General features: G+C 43.0%; 1 protein-coding gene across 10 annotated transcripts in view; it reads right to left on the reverse strand.

The window, feature by feature from the left end:
• Positions 1–12,684, reverse strand: part of PML (PML nuclear body scaffold) — a 36,754-nt gene extending 24,070 nt beyond the window's left edge. For 5 of the 10 annotated variants that reach the window (XM_072951030.1, XM_072951032.1, XM_072951029.1 and 2 more), the window contains exons 1-2: positions 12,417–12,681; positions 10,243–10,709 (exon numbers count right to left, since the gene is read on the reverse strand). In XM_072951030.1, coding sequence (XP_072807131.1) covers positions 10,243–10,709; positions 12,417–12,551 — 602 coding nt within the window. In that variant the 5' untranslated portion in view covers positions 12,552–12,681. Of the gene's footprint in view, positions 1–10,242; positions 10,710–12,416 lie in introns of all 10 variants that reach the window. The other 5 variants (XM_015247517.3, XM_072951027.1, XM_072951033.1 and 2 more) reach the window with 5 other exon arrangements.
• Between the last annotated feature and the right edge of the window lie 1,545 nt (positions 12,685–14,229).

Below are 14,229 nucleotides of genomic sequence, written 5' to 3' on the forward strand. Positions count from 1 at the left end.
AAATGATGATGCACCTGTACAATGGAGTATTATGCAGCTGTGAAAATGGGAGGAAGTTCAGTATATGGAAAAATCTCCCTGGTAAAATAAGGATAATAGGAGTATTAGGAGGATTAAATGAATTTACATACATATATATGTATGTATATATATATATTTAGAATAATGACTAGTGTATAATAAGTGTTCATATTTATATTACAACATATATTTTAAGTAAAAAAATCAAAGTGCAGAAATATAGGCACAGGATGCTACCTTCTATGTCAGGATGGAGAAAAATAAGAACATATTCATATTAGACTGCATTTGAATAAAGAAACTGGAAAAGGGCACAAATTACTAAAAGCAGTTATGGGATGGGGCAGGGCAAAGTTGGAGCAAGACATTTCACTGTATGCCTTTTAGGTTGCTTTCATCTTTGAACCTTGTGAATGTGTTCCCTACGTTTTTAATTAAAGAACAGAATTCTATTAGATGTGGGCAGCTAGACAGTGTAAGAAATAAAGGGAGAAGCAGAACCAGTTGTCATTTTCCCTGCTTTGGATCCATAGGAGAGGGGCTGAGTCCGAAGTGGGCTTCCCTTCCTTAGAAAGTGCTCCACGCCTGGGAAGGGGGCTCCTTGGGCAGCCTGCCTGGAGGGACAGCAAGACTTGCTGGGTGGACCACAGTCTTTGCTGGGTCCTATTCTTAAGCGCCTTCTGCCCTAAATGGAGTCTCCCCAGGGAAACCAGCCCCCACTCCCCCTCTAGATGGAAGCAGACAATTGGCAGCAGGTCTCTGTGAGCTGGCTGGCCTGAATGAGACCCCCTGGGTCTCAAAGCCCCCAACTTTCTGTTAGACTGAGGGGCAGACCCTGAATCAGAATGACCCATCATGGGGCTGCCACCCAAGACCAGGAATGACATCCTTGGCCTAGGGTTCTGTCACCCTCACTGAGCACCCACTGTGTGCACTTGTGGGGGAGGCAGAGGTGAGGTGGACACCTGTCTACAAGGAGCTCCATGACAAGGACCCAGACTTAACAGAGACAGAGGGGTGCGGCTCTGGAAAGGAGCTCCTGGAACACTCAAAGGGATGAACTAAAACACCACAGAATCAATTAGAAGTTGCTTAGAAAAGTGGCTGGATTACATCAGAATTAAGAAAGTAGCTCAATTCTATCCCAGCAAAACAAGTGAAAAGAAATATGGAAAACTTTTCCATGTTTTCATTCACTACAGCAATTTTTTAAATGCTAAAAAAAAAAAAAAAACCCTAACCATAATCCTAATAAGACAATGTAGAACTTATATGGAGAAACGGATAAAAATCCACTGAAAAAGTCTAAAAAACAGAAAAGTGTAGCAAGGTCCTGACTGGAGAGACAAAATATTATAATAATAATTTTCCTCAACTTAATATAAAGGTTTAAAGCAACTTGAGTTGAATTACAAAATGAGATTTTGAAACTTAACCAACTGATTCTAAATTTCACATGAAGCGGTAAATACATCAAATAGCTAAGGAATTTTTTGAAAAATCAGTGTAAGGAAGGGGATTTTCTCTACCAGATAATAACATTATAGAACTACCATTATTAAAAGTGTGACACTAGTCTAACAGTCAAGAGAAAGATCAGCATAACAAACCACATAGTCCTAAAAGAGGCCCTGGCATCTATCAGAATGTAATATTTTATGTAATAAATCATCCCAGACTAATGGACCTTAAAGGAATTTTCAACAATTGGATCAGGAAAACTGGCTACAGGGGAAAAAAAAATCAGGTTAGAGCTTTGCTTCATACACTACACCAAGATAAACTTTTGATGAATCAGAGTTAAATGTGAAAAATACTACCATGGAGATATAATAGTTGAGTATTTACTCTCATGACAGTTAAGACCTTATAACCACTGAAGAAATGGAAAAAACCATACAATCAACAGATGCAGTGGCCTAAAAATTCAAAACTATCTGTTTTTTAAGAAAGACACTCATGACCTCCCAGTATAAGAAAAGCACACTTTGCAGCATTAAATATTGTCCATTCTGCTTTAGATGATTATCGGGGCAGCAGGAAGGAAAGGCAAAAGTCTATACTGATAGTAGTTACAGCTTCTCGTCCTCCCTCCCCCCGTTTTACTCATTTAGATTTTCCAAAAGTTTCCATAATCAATTCCAAACAAAGGAGTTGGACTTTAAATGGGGAGCAATGGGGCATCCTCAAAGAACATCTCATCTGGGAATTGCGACAAAGCTCTCGTCTCCCTTGTGTATTGTTTGGCTCATCCCTGTCCCTTATCTTGGTTCCCAAATCTGTCACATCAGTTCCCACTGCTGCTGCCTTTGTTCTTGCCTCACTGTTGGCTTCTCTCCTTTAGCACAGTCTCCTAACAGGCCTCCTTGCCTCTGGTCTCTCCAATCAGCCCTTCGCAGTGCCACTACATGGTATTTCTAAAACGTGATTATTGTCATATGCTGACGTGATTGCAACGATGCCCCTTGGAAGCACAGTCAGAATACTATCAAGTTCAAGAAATATTTCAAGTATCACTTAAGTTATATGTTAATGAAGCAGAGTCAAATTTTGGAACAAAGTTAGATCACTTGGCAAATTCCTTGAGGTTTATAATAATGAACTATAATTATATAATGTTGTATATTCATGACTATGAACACAATTTGGATTTACAAGCCAGTAAATGTTGCAAGACAATAAGACAAAGTTTATCTCATCAATAAGTACAGTGATTATCAAGGTATTTTATTTAAATCCAACCTAATTTCAAGAAATGAAATGGCAAAAGTGATGGAAATAGCCGAAAAAATCAATTAATTAAAGCCATGAATAAGAAAAATATTTGATCATCAAGGCAACAATAAATTAACGCCATAATTAGTTAAATATATGGTATAAAGAGGCAGCTCTTCTATTTAGTCGTACCAATCTCAAAACATCTCACCAACGCTAACAGCTTCGGCAGAACAAATCCAAATTGTAAAATACTCCAGAGCAGGAATTTGTTACAAAATTCAATGACTACAAAGTTAATCATTAAATGTTAATCGAATCTATAGACATAGAAAACAAGCAGTAACTCCTTATATGACACAATTTTGATATGCTCAAATACTTTTATAAAAATGTGTATAAAATGATTTTCAATGCAGCCTTGAGTGTATACTGTGGTTCTGTTGTTACTCATTCAATACTCGTTAAATACATAAGGTCCCCCCAAACGGTAGTAGTACTGTTAAGATTACTAATCAGAAAAAAATTAAATCATGAATTAAAAGTTGTAATAATAATGGTAATAGAGCAAGAGAAAACGAGGAGGGAAAGGCAGAGGAAGAAAGGAGAGAAGGAGTAATGTAAGAGCATTTCATTGAAATAAACAGAACTTTCAGGCTGAAGGAGCTCGCCAGGTTCCAGAATAATTTGGTATGAAATGCTCAACACCAAGACAACTTGGTTAAATTAATAAACTTCAAGAAAAATATCTTCAGGCATTAAGACAGAAAAAGCAAATAAATTTGGCCTCAGACCTCTCCTGGTGAACATCTGATGCTGGAAAGCAATGCAGCAAAGTCTACAAAGCTCCGAGGAAAGGGTGTGACCAAGTATATTATACCCAGCCAAGATGTCACACAAGTATAAGAGCAACTGATGGACATTCTTGACACCAAGAGAATCCAGGAATTCAGAACACAGAAGTCCTTCTTGAGAACAACTGCTGATTGACAACATCCATCCAACTAAGAGCTGAATCAAAACAAAGAGTCTGTGAAATGTGGCAACAGAATGAAAGGACCAGTGCTGTGCATTAGAGCCATTATGACTTGGAACCAAGGGAGTGGACCAGCCTGATCTTTCACAGCAAAGAGTTACTACTGTCCAAAACGGAGGTGTTTCCTTAAAAAGAAACTATAATGACTCCAGTCTCTGAATATCTTAGTAACATTTTTGCTCACTCCTAGAGAGGTCTTTTAGGAACTATTTTAAGATGAAGAAATATTTCTCTGAAGTTTAGCAAGTCCAATTTTACTTCAGTATCTTTTCTTCTGTCAAAGTCAAGGAAAATTAAATTTAACATTGCTTAAATAGCAAGCTTCCTTTGAATAATCTAATTCTAAGGGAAAATACACTCTTAAGTTCCAAATAAGCAACTTGTAGAATCCTTTTTTGCAACTCACTCAGTTGTTAATGAAGACTGCCTGCATGTGGAGGTTGGCAGACCAGGAAAGGTGACCAGACCGGTGTGCAGTCAGGAAACCCTGCATCCTGTTCTGGCCCTGGCTCGGACAAGGTCTCCTATTTGGGGATGAGCTCCCATTAACACTCTGGCCTCTCACCTCCTTCACACCATGGGAACAGCTCTCTCTTCCTCAATAATCTTATAGGAGGGTTTGGGAACTAAGATAACAGCACAGGAAACACATCTCAAAAAACCGTAAAGTGTTTTATTGTGTTAAGAAGAGGTTAAATGCAACCAGAAGACCCCATTCTCTGACCCATATTGAAAAAGGGAAAGTGTCCTATTGAAGGAGGCTGCCCAGGTGCCAGGGGGTCGGGGAGCTTCACTTGAGGCTGGCTTCAAACCTGTCCTCTGCACTCTGGTTTCTGCTCCAAGCATTCCACACACCTGGAAACTTTCCCCTTCTCTGCTTCTACTTGTAGTGGTTGCTGGACATTTTTCTCCCCAGCACACACAATGAAAAGGCTGGCAGCCACTGTGACCTCCAGGTCAGGCAGGCCATGGCAGTGTGAGACTCTGGCCTTCTCCCCACCCCTCCACCTCTGCATTCTTGCAGACCTCAACCCACCGGCCCCATGGCCTCAGCCTCCTAATGACGCTCCCTTTTCCCGGGTTCAGATTCTTTGCTTCAGTTTCCATTGGGTCATATACAGTATGGTGATAAATCTCAAATTCCTTATGGAATAGGGTGAAATATAAATAAGCATGCAGCCAAAAGAAAAAAACCTGGTCCCCCTGCTCCCAAACTCACCGACTGCAATCAAAGTGCCAGAGTGCAGAGAGAGAATCTGATTGTCCCACTCTCTGCCTTAACACCATCAGTCGGTTTCCACCAGAGCCCCCCATAGGTCCATTCACATTGTGTTCTGCAGGATATATTCACTGGTTAAACAGAGTAAACTGCATGAAAAATGGACAAGCTGAAAACGTTCTGTCCTGGAAATCGTGGGATAGAATCCTAACTCCTCCAACTCCCCTGTGTGTGACCCTCGCTCACCCTTCCAGCCCCTGCCCTCCTGTACAGCCTCTACTCCCAGTCCCGGAAATGCAGCACACTTGCTAGTGCCTCTGCCTTTGCGTGTGCGCCCCCCTTTCTGCTTCCTTCCACATCAGGCTAAGTGCGACACCCTCATGGAAGCCGCCTTCCCCAGCCAATCCAGGCTGGGCAGGTGGCCTTTTCTAGATCGCCTTTGTGCCTGCCTTTCTTCTTCCTTCTGCCCTTAAATAACTGACTGAGCATACACCAGATGCCAGCCCTGTGCCGGATGGGGATACTGGCAAGGGAAAACATGAGGGGACAAACGTAAGGGCAACTATTGGCACAGAGCGACACCAGTGAGCAGGCTTCCTCGAAGCACTTTGCAGCCTTGATTGGTTTTCTCAGGTATTTTTTTTTTAACCCATCCAAGCATAGTTGATTCAGCCTTGACTGTTAATTGCAGATCTGGCTCCTCCACCAGACTATGACTTCACGGAGGGCCAGGGTTGTACTGTTCATATTTATACCCTAGCACCTAGCACCATGGTCCCAGGGAGGACACTCCCAGGCTGAGTCCTAGGTTTCAAGCCACTGCTGATGCTGCTCCCAGTGTGAGCCCTAAGTCAGCTCACCGACAAAGGATGGAATGGTCATTACTGACTTGTAACTGAAGGAAGTCGTGGGTTGTTTATGACACTGAGATTTTGTGCAGAAGAAACGAGTTGAGTTTTTCTAGTAACCAGTTGTGACTGGTAAATTGTGAAACAATGTGAATTGTGACTGTGTGCATACGATTTTTAAGCAACATGGTTGGGTTTTTAAAGCCATCCATCATGCTCAAGGAAAAAGAATCCTGTCCTCTTGCTGGCTGGACCACCACGTCCATTGTACCTGGGGAGAAATCCACCCCGACCCCTACACTACAAGTGATCCCCTCTGTAAGCTACCAACATCGGGGGCTCTGGGAGGGGGGCCCTGTCCTCACCGCAGGGAGGGATTAGCCAATGGCGGTTTCTACAGTGGCTGCCAGCCCGTATCAGCTGCTAGAACTGTGCAGCCTAGATGTCCACATTTACATGTGTGCAGCCACCCAGAACCACAGGCCCTAAAAAGAGAATCAGCAGCCAAAATGGGGACCCACTGATTCTCAGCCCACACTGAAAAAAGGGTAATATAATACAAATCTTCTGAAAATTCTAAGTTTGTTTTTCAGGGAGCTTGAAGAACATACTTAGAGAAAATAAGAAGAGGCTGACAAATAGAGCATCCTGAGAAGACTGACCGTGTTTGGCAATTAGAAAAACATGATTGCTAGAGGGAAAAAAAAAAACCAAAACCCAAACTCAACATAGGTGATAAATAGTGGAAAGAAGCGTCTTACAAAACTGAGTTGGTGAATTAGAAAACCAATTCAAATATCTCTGAGGATCTGAAAGAAAAAACGCAAAGTAACAGAATTTATGAAAGAAAGATAAAAGATAGGTTTGGAGTTCCAATCGCCATATAACAATAGCTGTAAAAAGAAAAAATAAGCAAATGAATGGAAATCAATATACAAAAAAGTAGAAGACAATTTCTTACAGCTAAAGAAAGACTTGAATTTTTAGTTCAACAATGTCAGAATTATTGAAAAAAGAAAAGATATATAGCTTGATCATTTTCATGATAAAAACAAAACGATTAATTAGTAAAAAGGAAAACATTGGTATCAGTATGCTGTAAGACACCAAGAAGCTAGTGCTTTGAAAAGATCACTAAAATAACCACAAATATACAGCATTAGCAAGAAGAAAGGGAATACAGTGGTAAGTATAGAGGTTTTTTAATTATGAAAGATAATTCAGGGTGAACTAGAAAACTCTCCAGAAATCTGATTCAAGATCCAAAAACAAAGAAAAACAAAAACAAAAAAAACTACTTCCAAAAAATGCACCTGTCTCAAATAGTTTCTCAAGAAATTTCTGTAAGCTTGAACTGCTTCTATTCTTTAAACTGTTCCACAGCTAAGATAATAGAATTTTAATATTTATGGAGTGCTTAATATGCGCCAGACACTGCTAAGCAATTTATATATATTCTCATGTTCAAAAATGCTTACAAACTCATTGAAAGAGGTTAGTGTAAAATGGATAATAAAACTTGACAAGGAAATCATACATATTCATAAAAATTGATCACGTGTATAAATATAGATAATCATCTAAATAAAACAGTGCTAAGTGGAATCTAGCTATAAAGTAAAATACTAGTATATTATGACCAAAGTTTTTCCTCCTGGGAATAAAAAGATGGTTCAACATTAAGAAATCTATTGATACAATTCATCATAAGGGACACCCTTATGGTCCAAAAGAACACCTATTCCTGAGTTAAAAATAACAAAGTAACAGCAATGACAAAACTCTTAGTAAACCAGAAGTGGGAGGCAACTTTCTTAATGTGATTCTTAAGTTACCTAAGGAAGTCAATAATAAACATCATACTAAACAAGAAAACATAAGCTTTCTCATGAAAGATAGGTACAAGATAAAGCTGCCTTTTCTAGCCAGTTCTTCACATTATTCAATATTGTCCTGCTAGTCCTGGCCAATGAAACAAAGTTACAGAGAGGTAATATGTACAAATACTAGAGAGAGAAAAGTTTTTATTATTTGTAGGCGATATCACTGTTTACCTAGAAAATCCTGAAAATCAACTGAAAAGAATAAAAGGGCTCAATCAGTTGGATAGATATAATATAAAGATACATAAATTAAGAGCATTTGAATGTTAATGATAACCAGTTAGAAATTATAATGGAAAAAGATTCCAGTCACAATATTATTACATAGTATACATTTAACTATAATTTAAAAGTTCAAGATGTTTGTGAATAAAACTGTAAATTCCAAAAAATATAACCAGAGATGAGGCCAATTCTTCCAAGGTTAAATGCAATTTCAATCAAAATCTCAATGAGTATGTAAGTTCTGAAATGCACAAAATTGTAAGAGCAAAAGAAACTGCACAAATTGTAAAAGCAAAATTATTTTTGAAGAATGGGAATTTGTCCTTTCAAATATAAAGCTTAGAGAATTCCTTACAGCAGTAAGGATTGGTGTAGGAATAGTCAGATCATTGGTGCAGAACAGAGACTTACAAACATAATCGTAACTACCTGGACATTTAGTACAAGATTAAAAGGGCATTTCAGATCAAAGCAAGAGTGAATTATTCATAAACTACAAGGATATATTGTACAACACTGGGAATACAGCCAGTATTTTATAATAACTATAAAGGAGATATAACCTTTAAAAATTGTGAATCACTATACTGTATACCTGTAACATATAATATCGTACAGCAACTATTCTTCAATTTAAAAAATGGGAAAAACAAACAAACAAACAAAAAGTGGATTATTCAATAAAAGTTATTGAGAATTGGCTTTCCATTTGGAGAGAAATGTGAAGTGAGGGTTCCTACCTTATACCAGGCACAAAATTAAATCCATGGGATTAAAGATTTAACTATAAAAATAAATTATTAGAAGAGAATATAAGTAAATATTTTCAACATTGGCATGGGATAAAAATCTTTCCTAAGATGATCAAAGCCAGACACCATAAAGGAAGAGACTGACGGACTGAACTAAAGAAAACTAAAAACTTAAACACAACACCTCAATTAAAGGAAATGACAAAGGTGAACATAGGAAAAAATATCTGCACTATAACAAGCTCTTACAATTAAAGACTAATTCCTCAAAGCAAATAAACAAGCAAAGGACCTCAGCAGGCAGTTCACAAATGAAGAAGCACAACGACCAATAAACATATGAAAAGCCACCGAACCTCAACTTTAAAAAATCCAAATTCAAACAATAATAGCAGATGTCAAGGAACCTGGTAGCACAGGTGGTAAATCTCCAAGCAAGAAGCAAGCCACAGTCAGTTTAGCATGAAGGGAGCTCTGTCTGAGTGTGTCCCCAGTGGGCAAAGAATACATTCATTTTGCAAGCAGATCCTCAAGAATCGTATACAAGCAATCTACTTGGCGGGTTTCTTAGAGCTAAAGAAAGACTTGAATTTTTAGTTCATGTAGCTGGGGAGGGTATAGCTCAAGTGGTAAAGCACGTGCTTAGCATGCATGAGGTCCTGGGCATCCCCAGTCCCTCCTCTACAGCAAACAAATAAACCTAATTACCTCCTACCCCTCAAAAAAAGTAATAAAAAATAAAATAATTTTTTTTTAAAGTTCACATAGGTATGCTACCTCTTTGGTTGAAAGGGGGTAAAATAAGACCTTGTAAGATTATATACTCCTATCTGTGTATCTATTCACAAAGAAACTCTGGAAACATTCAAAACTAGTAACAATGGTTAACTGTGGATGGGGGGGTTGGGAGAAGTGGTGGGTATTAGACAGATTGAGGCAGAGTGGAATGGAGACTTTACCCTCTATAAATTGTCTGCAATTTTTGAACCATATAAATGTATTGTCTATCCAAAAAAAAGTAATTAAAATCCTATGCTGTTTAGTAAAAATAATTATAATTGGACTTCATTTTTTTAATAGACACTCCCAGATAGCATGGTGTTCTGGTTTTGACTTTTCAGATATAAACTAACCACCTGCATGTTATCCTAGAATCCAGCTTTACCAAGACTCCACATTAGTACTCATAGAAAATTCCACTGTAAGACTTTCTAAAGGGTAGTTTGGTAACATGTAACAAACTTTCATACCCCTTCTCCTAGCAAAGGCATTTCTAAAAATGTATCCTGAAGAAATGACTGGATATGGGTGCAAAGATGATTCTGCAGCATTATTTCTTGTAAGGGAAAATTGGAAACTTTGTCCATTCGCATGGGACAGCGGTCATCACTACTGATCCTGCTGATCTGTGGTCCACACTTTGTTACAAGACATTAGAAGATCCTCGTCCCACGTTCCTAGCTGTTGGACTTTGGATCTCTGCTCCCCACACCCTCTACCTCTCTCTTGGCTGCGCCACCCCACCCTGGGCCAGCCTGCTCACCTAGTCAGCGTGGGGCTGCGGTGATTCGGGTTGGAGCAGAAGATGTTGTTGGACTTGCGCGTGGCATCCAGGAACTCGCTCACCGACTGGCTGCGGAGCTCCGCCAGCGGCCGGGCCTCGTGCTTGAGGAACCACTGGTGCGCCTCGACGCACTTGACGCAGAGGAGCTGCTCGCACTCGAAGCACCAGAAGTCCGCCGGCTCCTTGCAGCGGGTGCAAAGTGCCTGCGCGTCCACGATCTGCCGGTACACCGACAGGCGCCGCTGCAGGCTCTCGAAGAAGACGTTGTCCAGGGCCTCGGCGTCAGCGCCTGGGGGCCAGGGCGCCTGGCAGATGGGGCACTGCCTGCCCGACTCCCCCAGGCATCCTGAACACAGCGTGTGCAGACAAGGGAGCAGCTTGGGGCACTTGGCTTCTGCCCGGCAGCCCTGGCAGTGCAAGAACTGGAACTCTTCCTCCGTGGCTTGCTGGGGGACCAGAAAGGGAGGTGAGGCCTGAAGTCCCAGGAGTCCCACCCAACGGTCTCCTGCCCCTGTGGCTGGAGGCTGAGAGTGGGACTTCCTAGTCCAAACCAGGCAGTCACTGGATGGTGCAATACCCAGGCTTATCAGTACCCCAATCCTCCATTCACTCAGGCCTTCCCGCCCTCACGCCGCAATTTATTCAATCTACTTATCACAGGACACAGTGCTACCAGGCCCTGAACTACAAGGATGTACAGGATACATCCCTGCCTTCAAGGAACTTAAGTTAAGGAAGGAGATTCATTAAGTGTTATGTCATATAACCTCATATAAAGTGCTTAATACAGTCTGGTGGTTCCTCAAAAAGTTAGACACAGAGTTACCATACGACCCAGCAATTCCCTCCTAGATATGCACCCCCAAAGAATGGAAAACAACGACCCAGATACTTGTACACCCGTTATTCTGGTCACCGCATCATTCATGATAGTGAAAGGGTGGAAGCAACCCAAGGGTCCATCAACAGATGACTGGATAAACAAAATGTGGTATATACTTACAATGGAATATTATTCAGCTTTAAGAAGGAAGGAAATTCTGATACATACTACAACATGAATGAAGCCTGAAGACATGCTAAGTAAAATAGGCCAAACACAAAGGGACAAATATTGTATGATGTCACTTATATGAAATATCTAGACCAGGCAAATTCAGAGACAGAAAGTAGATTACAGGTTACCAGGGGCTGGGGAAAGGCAGGCAATAGGGAGCTATTGTTTACAGGGTCCTGACTTTGGATGAAAAAATTCTGGAAATAGACGGTGGTGATGGCTACACAACACTGTGAATGCACTTAATGCCACTGAACTGTACACTCAGAAATGCTAAGAATGGTACATTTTATGTTACGTATATTTTATCACAGGAAAAAAAGTGCTTAATATAATACCTGGCACATGAGACCCATTCATAAATGTTAACTAGTATTGTTAATATTATTGCTAGGAGTAATAATGCAAATAATAAAAGTTACTGCTATATGGTGTTATTTGTACTTTCATAAAGGGCAATAAAAAAGCTCTAGATAACAGAGCAAGTGATCTAAGTAGTTCCTTTAGGGGGTGGGCTGGGGAGTTTGTGCAGGAGATGACTAGTAAACCCCCAATAAGCCCCTTGGGGATGGGGGTTGGGGGGATGAGGTGTTCCTAGGGGAGAAACCACAGTAACTATGAGACCTTAGCTAAGACACTTCCCCCCACCCCCGTTTCCCACTTTCTGATCTGGGAACTTGGGTTCTGGTTTTTCCACACCTGAGACATGCCCCGGGCTCCCAGGCCGGTGGAATAGGGCTCCTACCTCCATTCTCCCTAATAGTTGGTCCTTCATCTGAGGCAGGGGCTAAGAGGCAAGTTGCCAGCGTGGACGGAAAAGTCTGGTCCCGAGTGTCACTGACTCAGCGTCTTATCCCCCTACTCGTGGAGACTCGCAGCCCAAAGGAGCCCCCCTAACTCATCCTGGTCCCCTTTTCTACTTTCCGCGACCCTACCCCCCCCCCCCAAGAAGGTCAAGACCGTCTTGCCTGGTCTTCCCTCTTTGGGCCTCTCTTTAAGATATTTGGCCAAGTTATCCTGTCCCTCCCCCCAATCCCCCACCTCACCGCAGCAGATCAACAAAGCCCAAACCCCATTTCCCCAAAAGCAGTAGTACCTCTGTGGGGCTGGGGCTGGGGCTGGGCTGGTGGCCTTCGGAGGGGGACTCCGGGGGAGGCATGGTGGGGGCGTAGGGCAGTGCGGGGTCCTGCTGGGGCCCGGGAGATCCGGCGGGCGCAGGTTCCTGCTGCATGGAGTCCAGCTCAGTTTCGATTCTCGGTTTGGATCCCGGAAGGCGGGAGAAGCTGAACCAGAGAAGTGCGCCAGAGGGCTGAGCTCCCCGAGCAGTCCGAAAGGGGAGGTGCCGGCTCAGGGCGCGCCTCCCGAGAGGAAGTGAGACACCAGCTGGGGGCGGTCCTAGGGGCGGGGAGGCCGACTGTGGGATTTGAAGACGCGCCCAGAGCGGGGAGGAGAGGGGTACGAGCACAGCTGGAGGGGCCAGGGCTGACCGGGAGGAAGGCAGCCCTCGCCCGCGGCTTTGAAACAGTCATTCAGCTCACACTGGCGCAGCTTTGTGCCAGCCTTCGGCTGGGAGCCAGGGCCGCACGGATGAGCCACACGTGTCCCCTGTTTTGGAAGAACCCGAGATATAATGGAGGAGCAGGCCCCCAAACGGAGATTTTCACACCGTATTGAGACTGGCAGGAAAGGCAATCCCTTAGCTGGGACTTAAAGGAAAAGTGGGAATTCGCCAGGGATTCAGAGACGGGGGCGGGGGGGGTGCACTTTAAACAGAGAACAGCATGTGCAAAGGCATGGAGGTTTGAAACGGGGGTCTGTTTAGAAACTAGTTTTGGTTAGTTTTAGATTTAAGAGGGGACCCATGAGTAATGTTGGCCCAGGAATGAGCTGGGGCAAGATGGTAACTAAGGACATAAACCAGTACTGTAACAGCAGAAAGTCGGTGAGGGATTAGGAAACAAGGAACAACATGATCCACTGTGACAACCTAGGGGCAGGTGGCCTGCTTCAGGACAGTGGCTGTGGGATGCAAGGGAAGGACCTAAGTCAGAGACACTGGGAGGACAGTGAGTGGAGATGAGGGGAAAAGGATGATGTCTTGTGTGACAGTTGGAAAGGCTGGTGGATCGAGGCAGGAGGGAGTGAGGATGGGATGGGGAGAGGAGTGGGGAGAGGAGTGAGGAATCAGCAAGTTAGCTCTTGGCCAAAGGAGAAGCCCCAGCCCCCAGCTGGTGATGGGAGAAAGCACAACTTCAGGTGGCATCACTGGGCCGATGCCCCTGACTTCAGCCTTCAAAGCATCCTAACCATTGTGCTGACTCCCGTGTACCCATTCTGTGCTCAGTTCCAGCTTGGGACAGACTAGAGGGATGGTGACAGTGCCTGGTTCTTGTAAATCTTATAGTCTGTGGGGAGAGTGATGGGGGGAGAACTAACTTCCCAGGGACAGTGTGGAGCCAGGAGCCTAGCTGACCCTCCAGCTTGCTCAGTGTCCCCAGGGCTTTAGAATCAGGCCATCAAACTAGTAAAAGCCAAAGAGGGTAAGCAGCCATCTGCACAAGGGACCTGGAAGTGGGCTATGGCTGAGGGGCATGACGGGGCAGGCCCGGCATGTGTGAGACAAGGAAAGCTTTATTTCTTTGCCTGCTTTGGAAGACAGCCTGCCCAACACCTTGGAAAGTAATGCTTCTCAAAGTAAATCCACCATTTGGACTTGGGTTTTCTCATGCCATGGAGAAGCAAGTGACCTGTGGGTACCTGGATCAAGGGGGCGGCTGTTTCTGCCTCTGCAGGACCGAAGATCTCACCTTTGTGATGCTCTGGAGGGCTGCGCTGGGATAGCGCTGTGCAGTCGTCCCCTCCTCCTTCCTTACTCGGCCGTGCTCCCTGAGGTCTGCACATGAAGTTTC

The sequence above is a fragment of the Vicugna pacos genome, chromosome 27 (genome assembly GCF_048564905.1).
Source record: "Vicugna pacos chromosome 27, VicPac4, whole genome shotgun sequence".
Lineage (NCBI taxonomy): Eukaryota > Metazoa > Chordata > Mammalia > Artiodactyla > Camelidae > Vicugna > Vicugna pacos.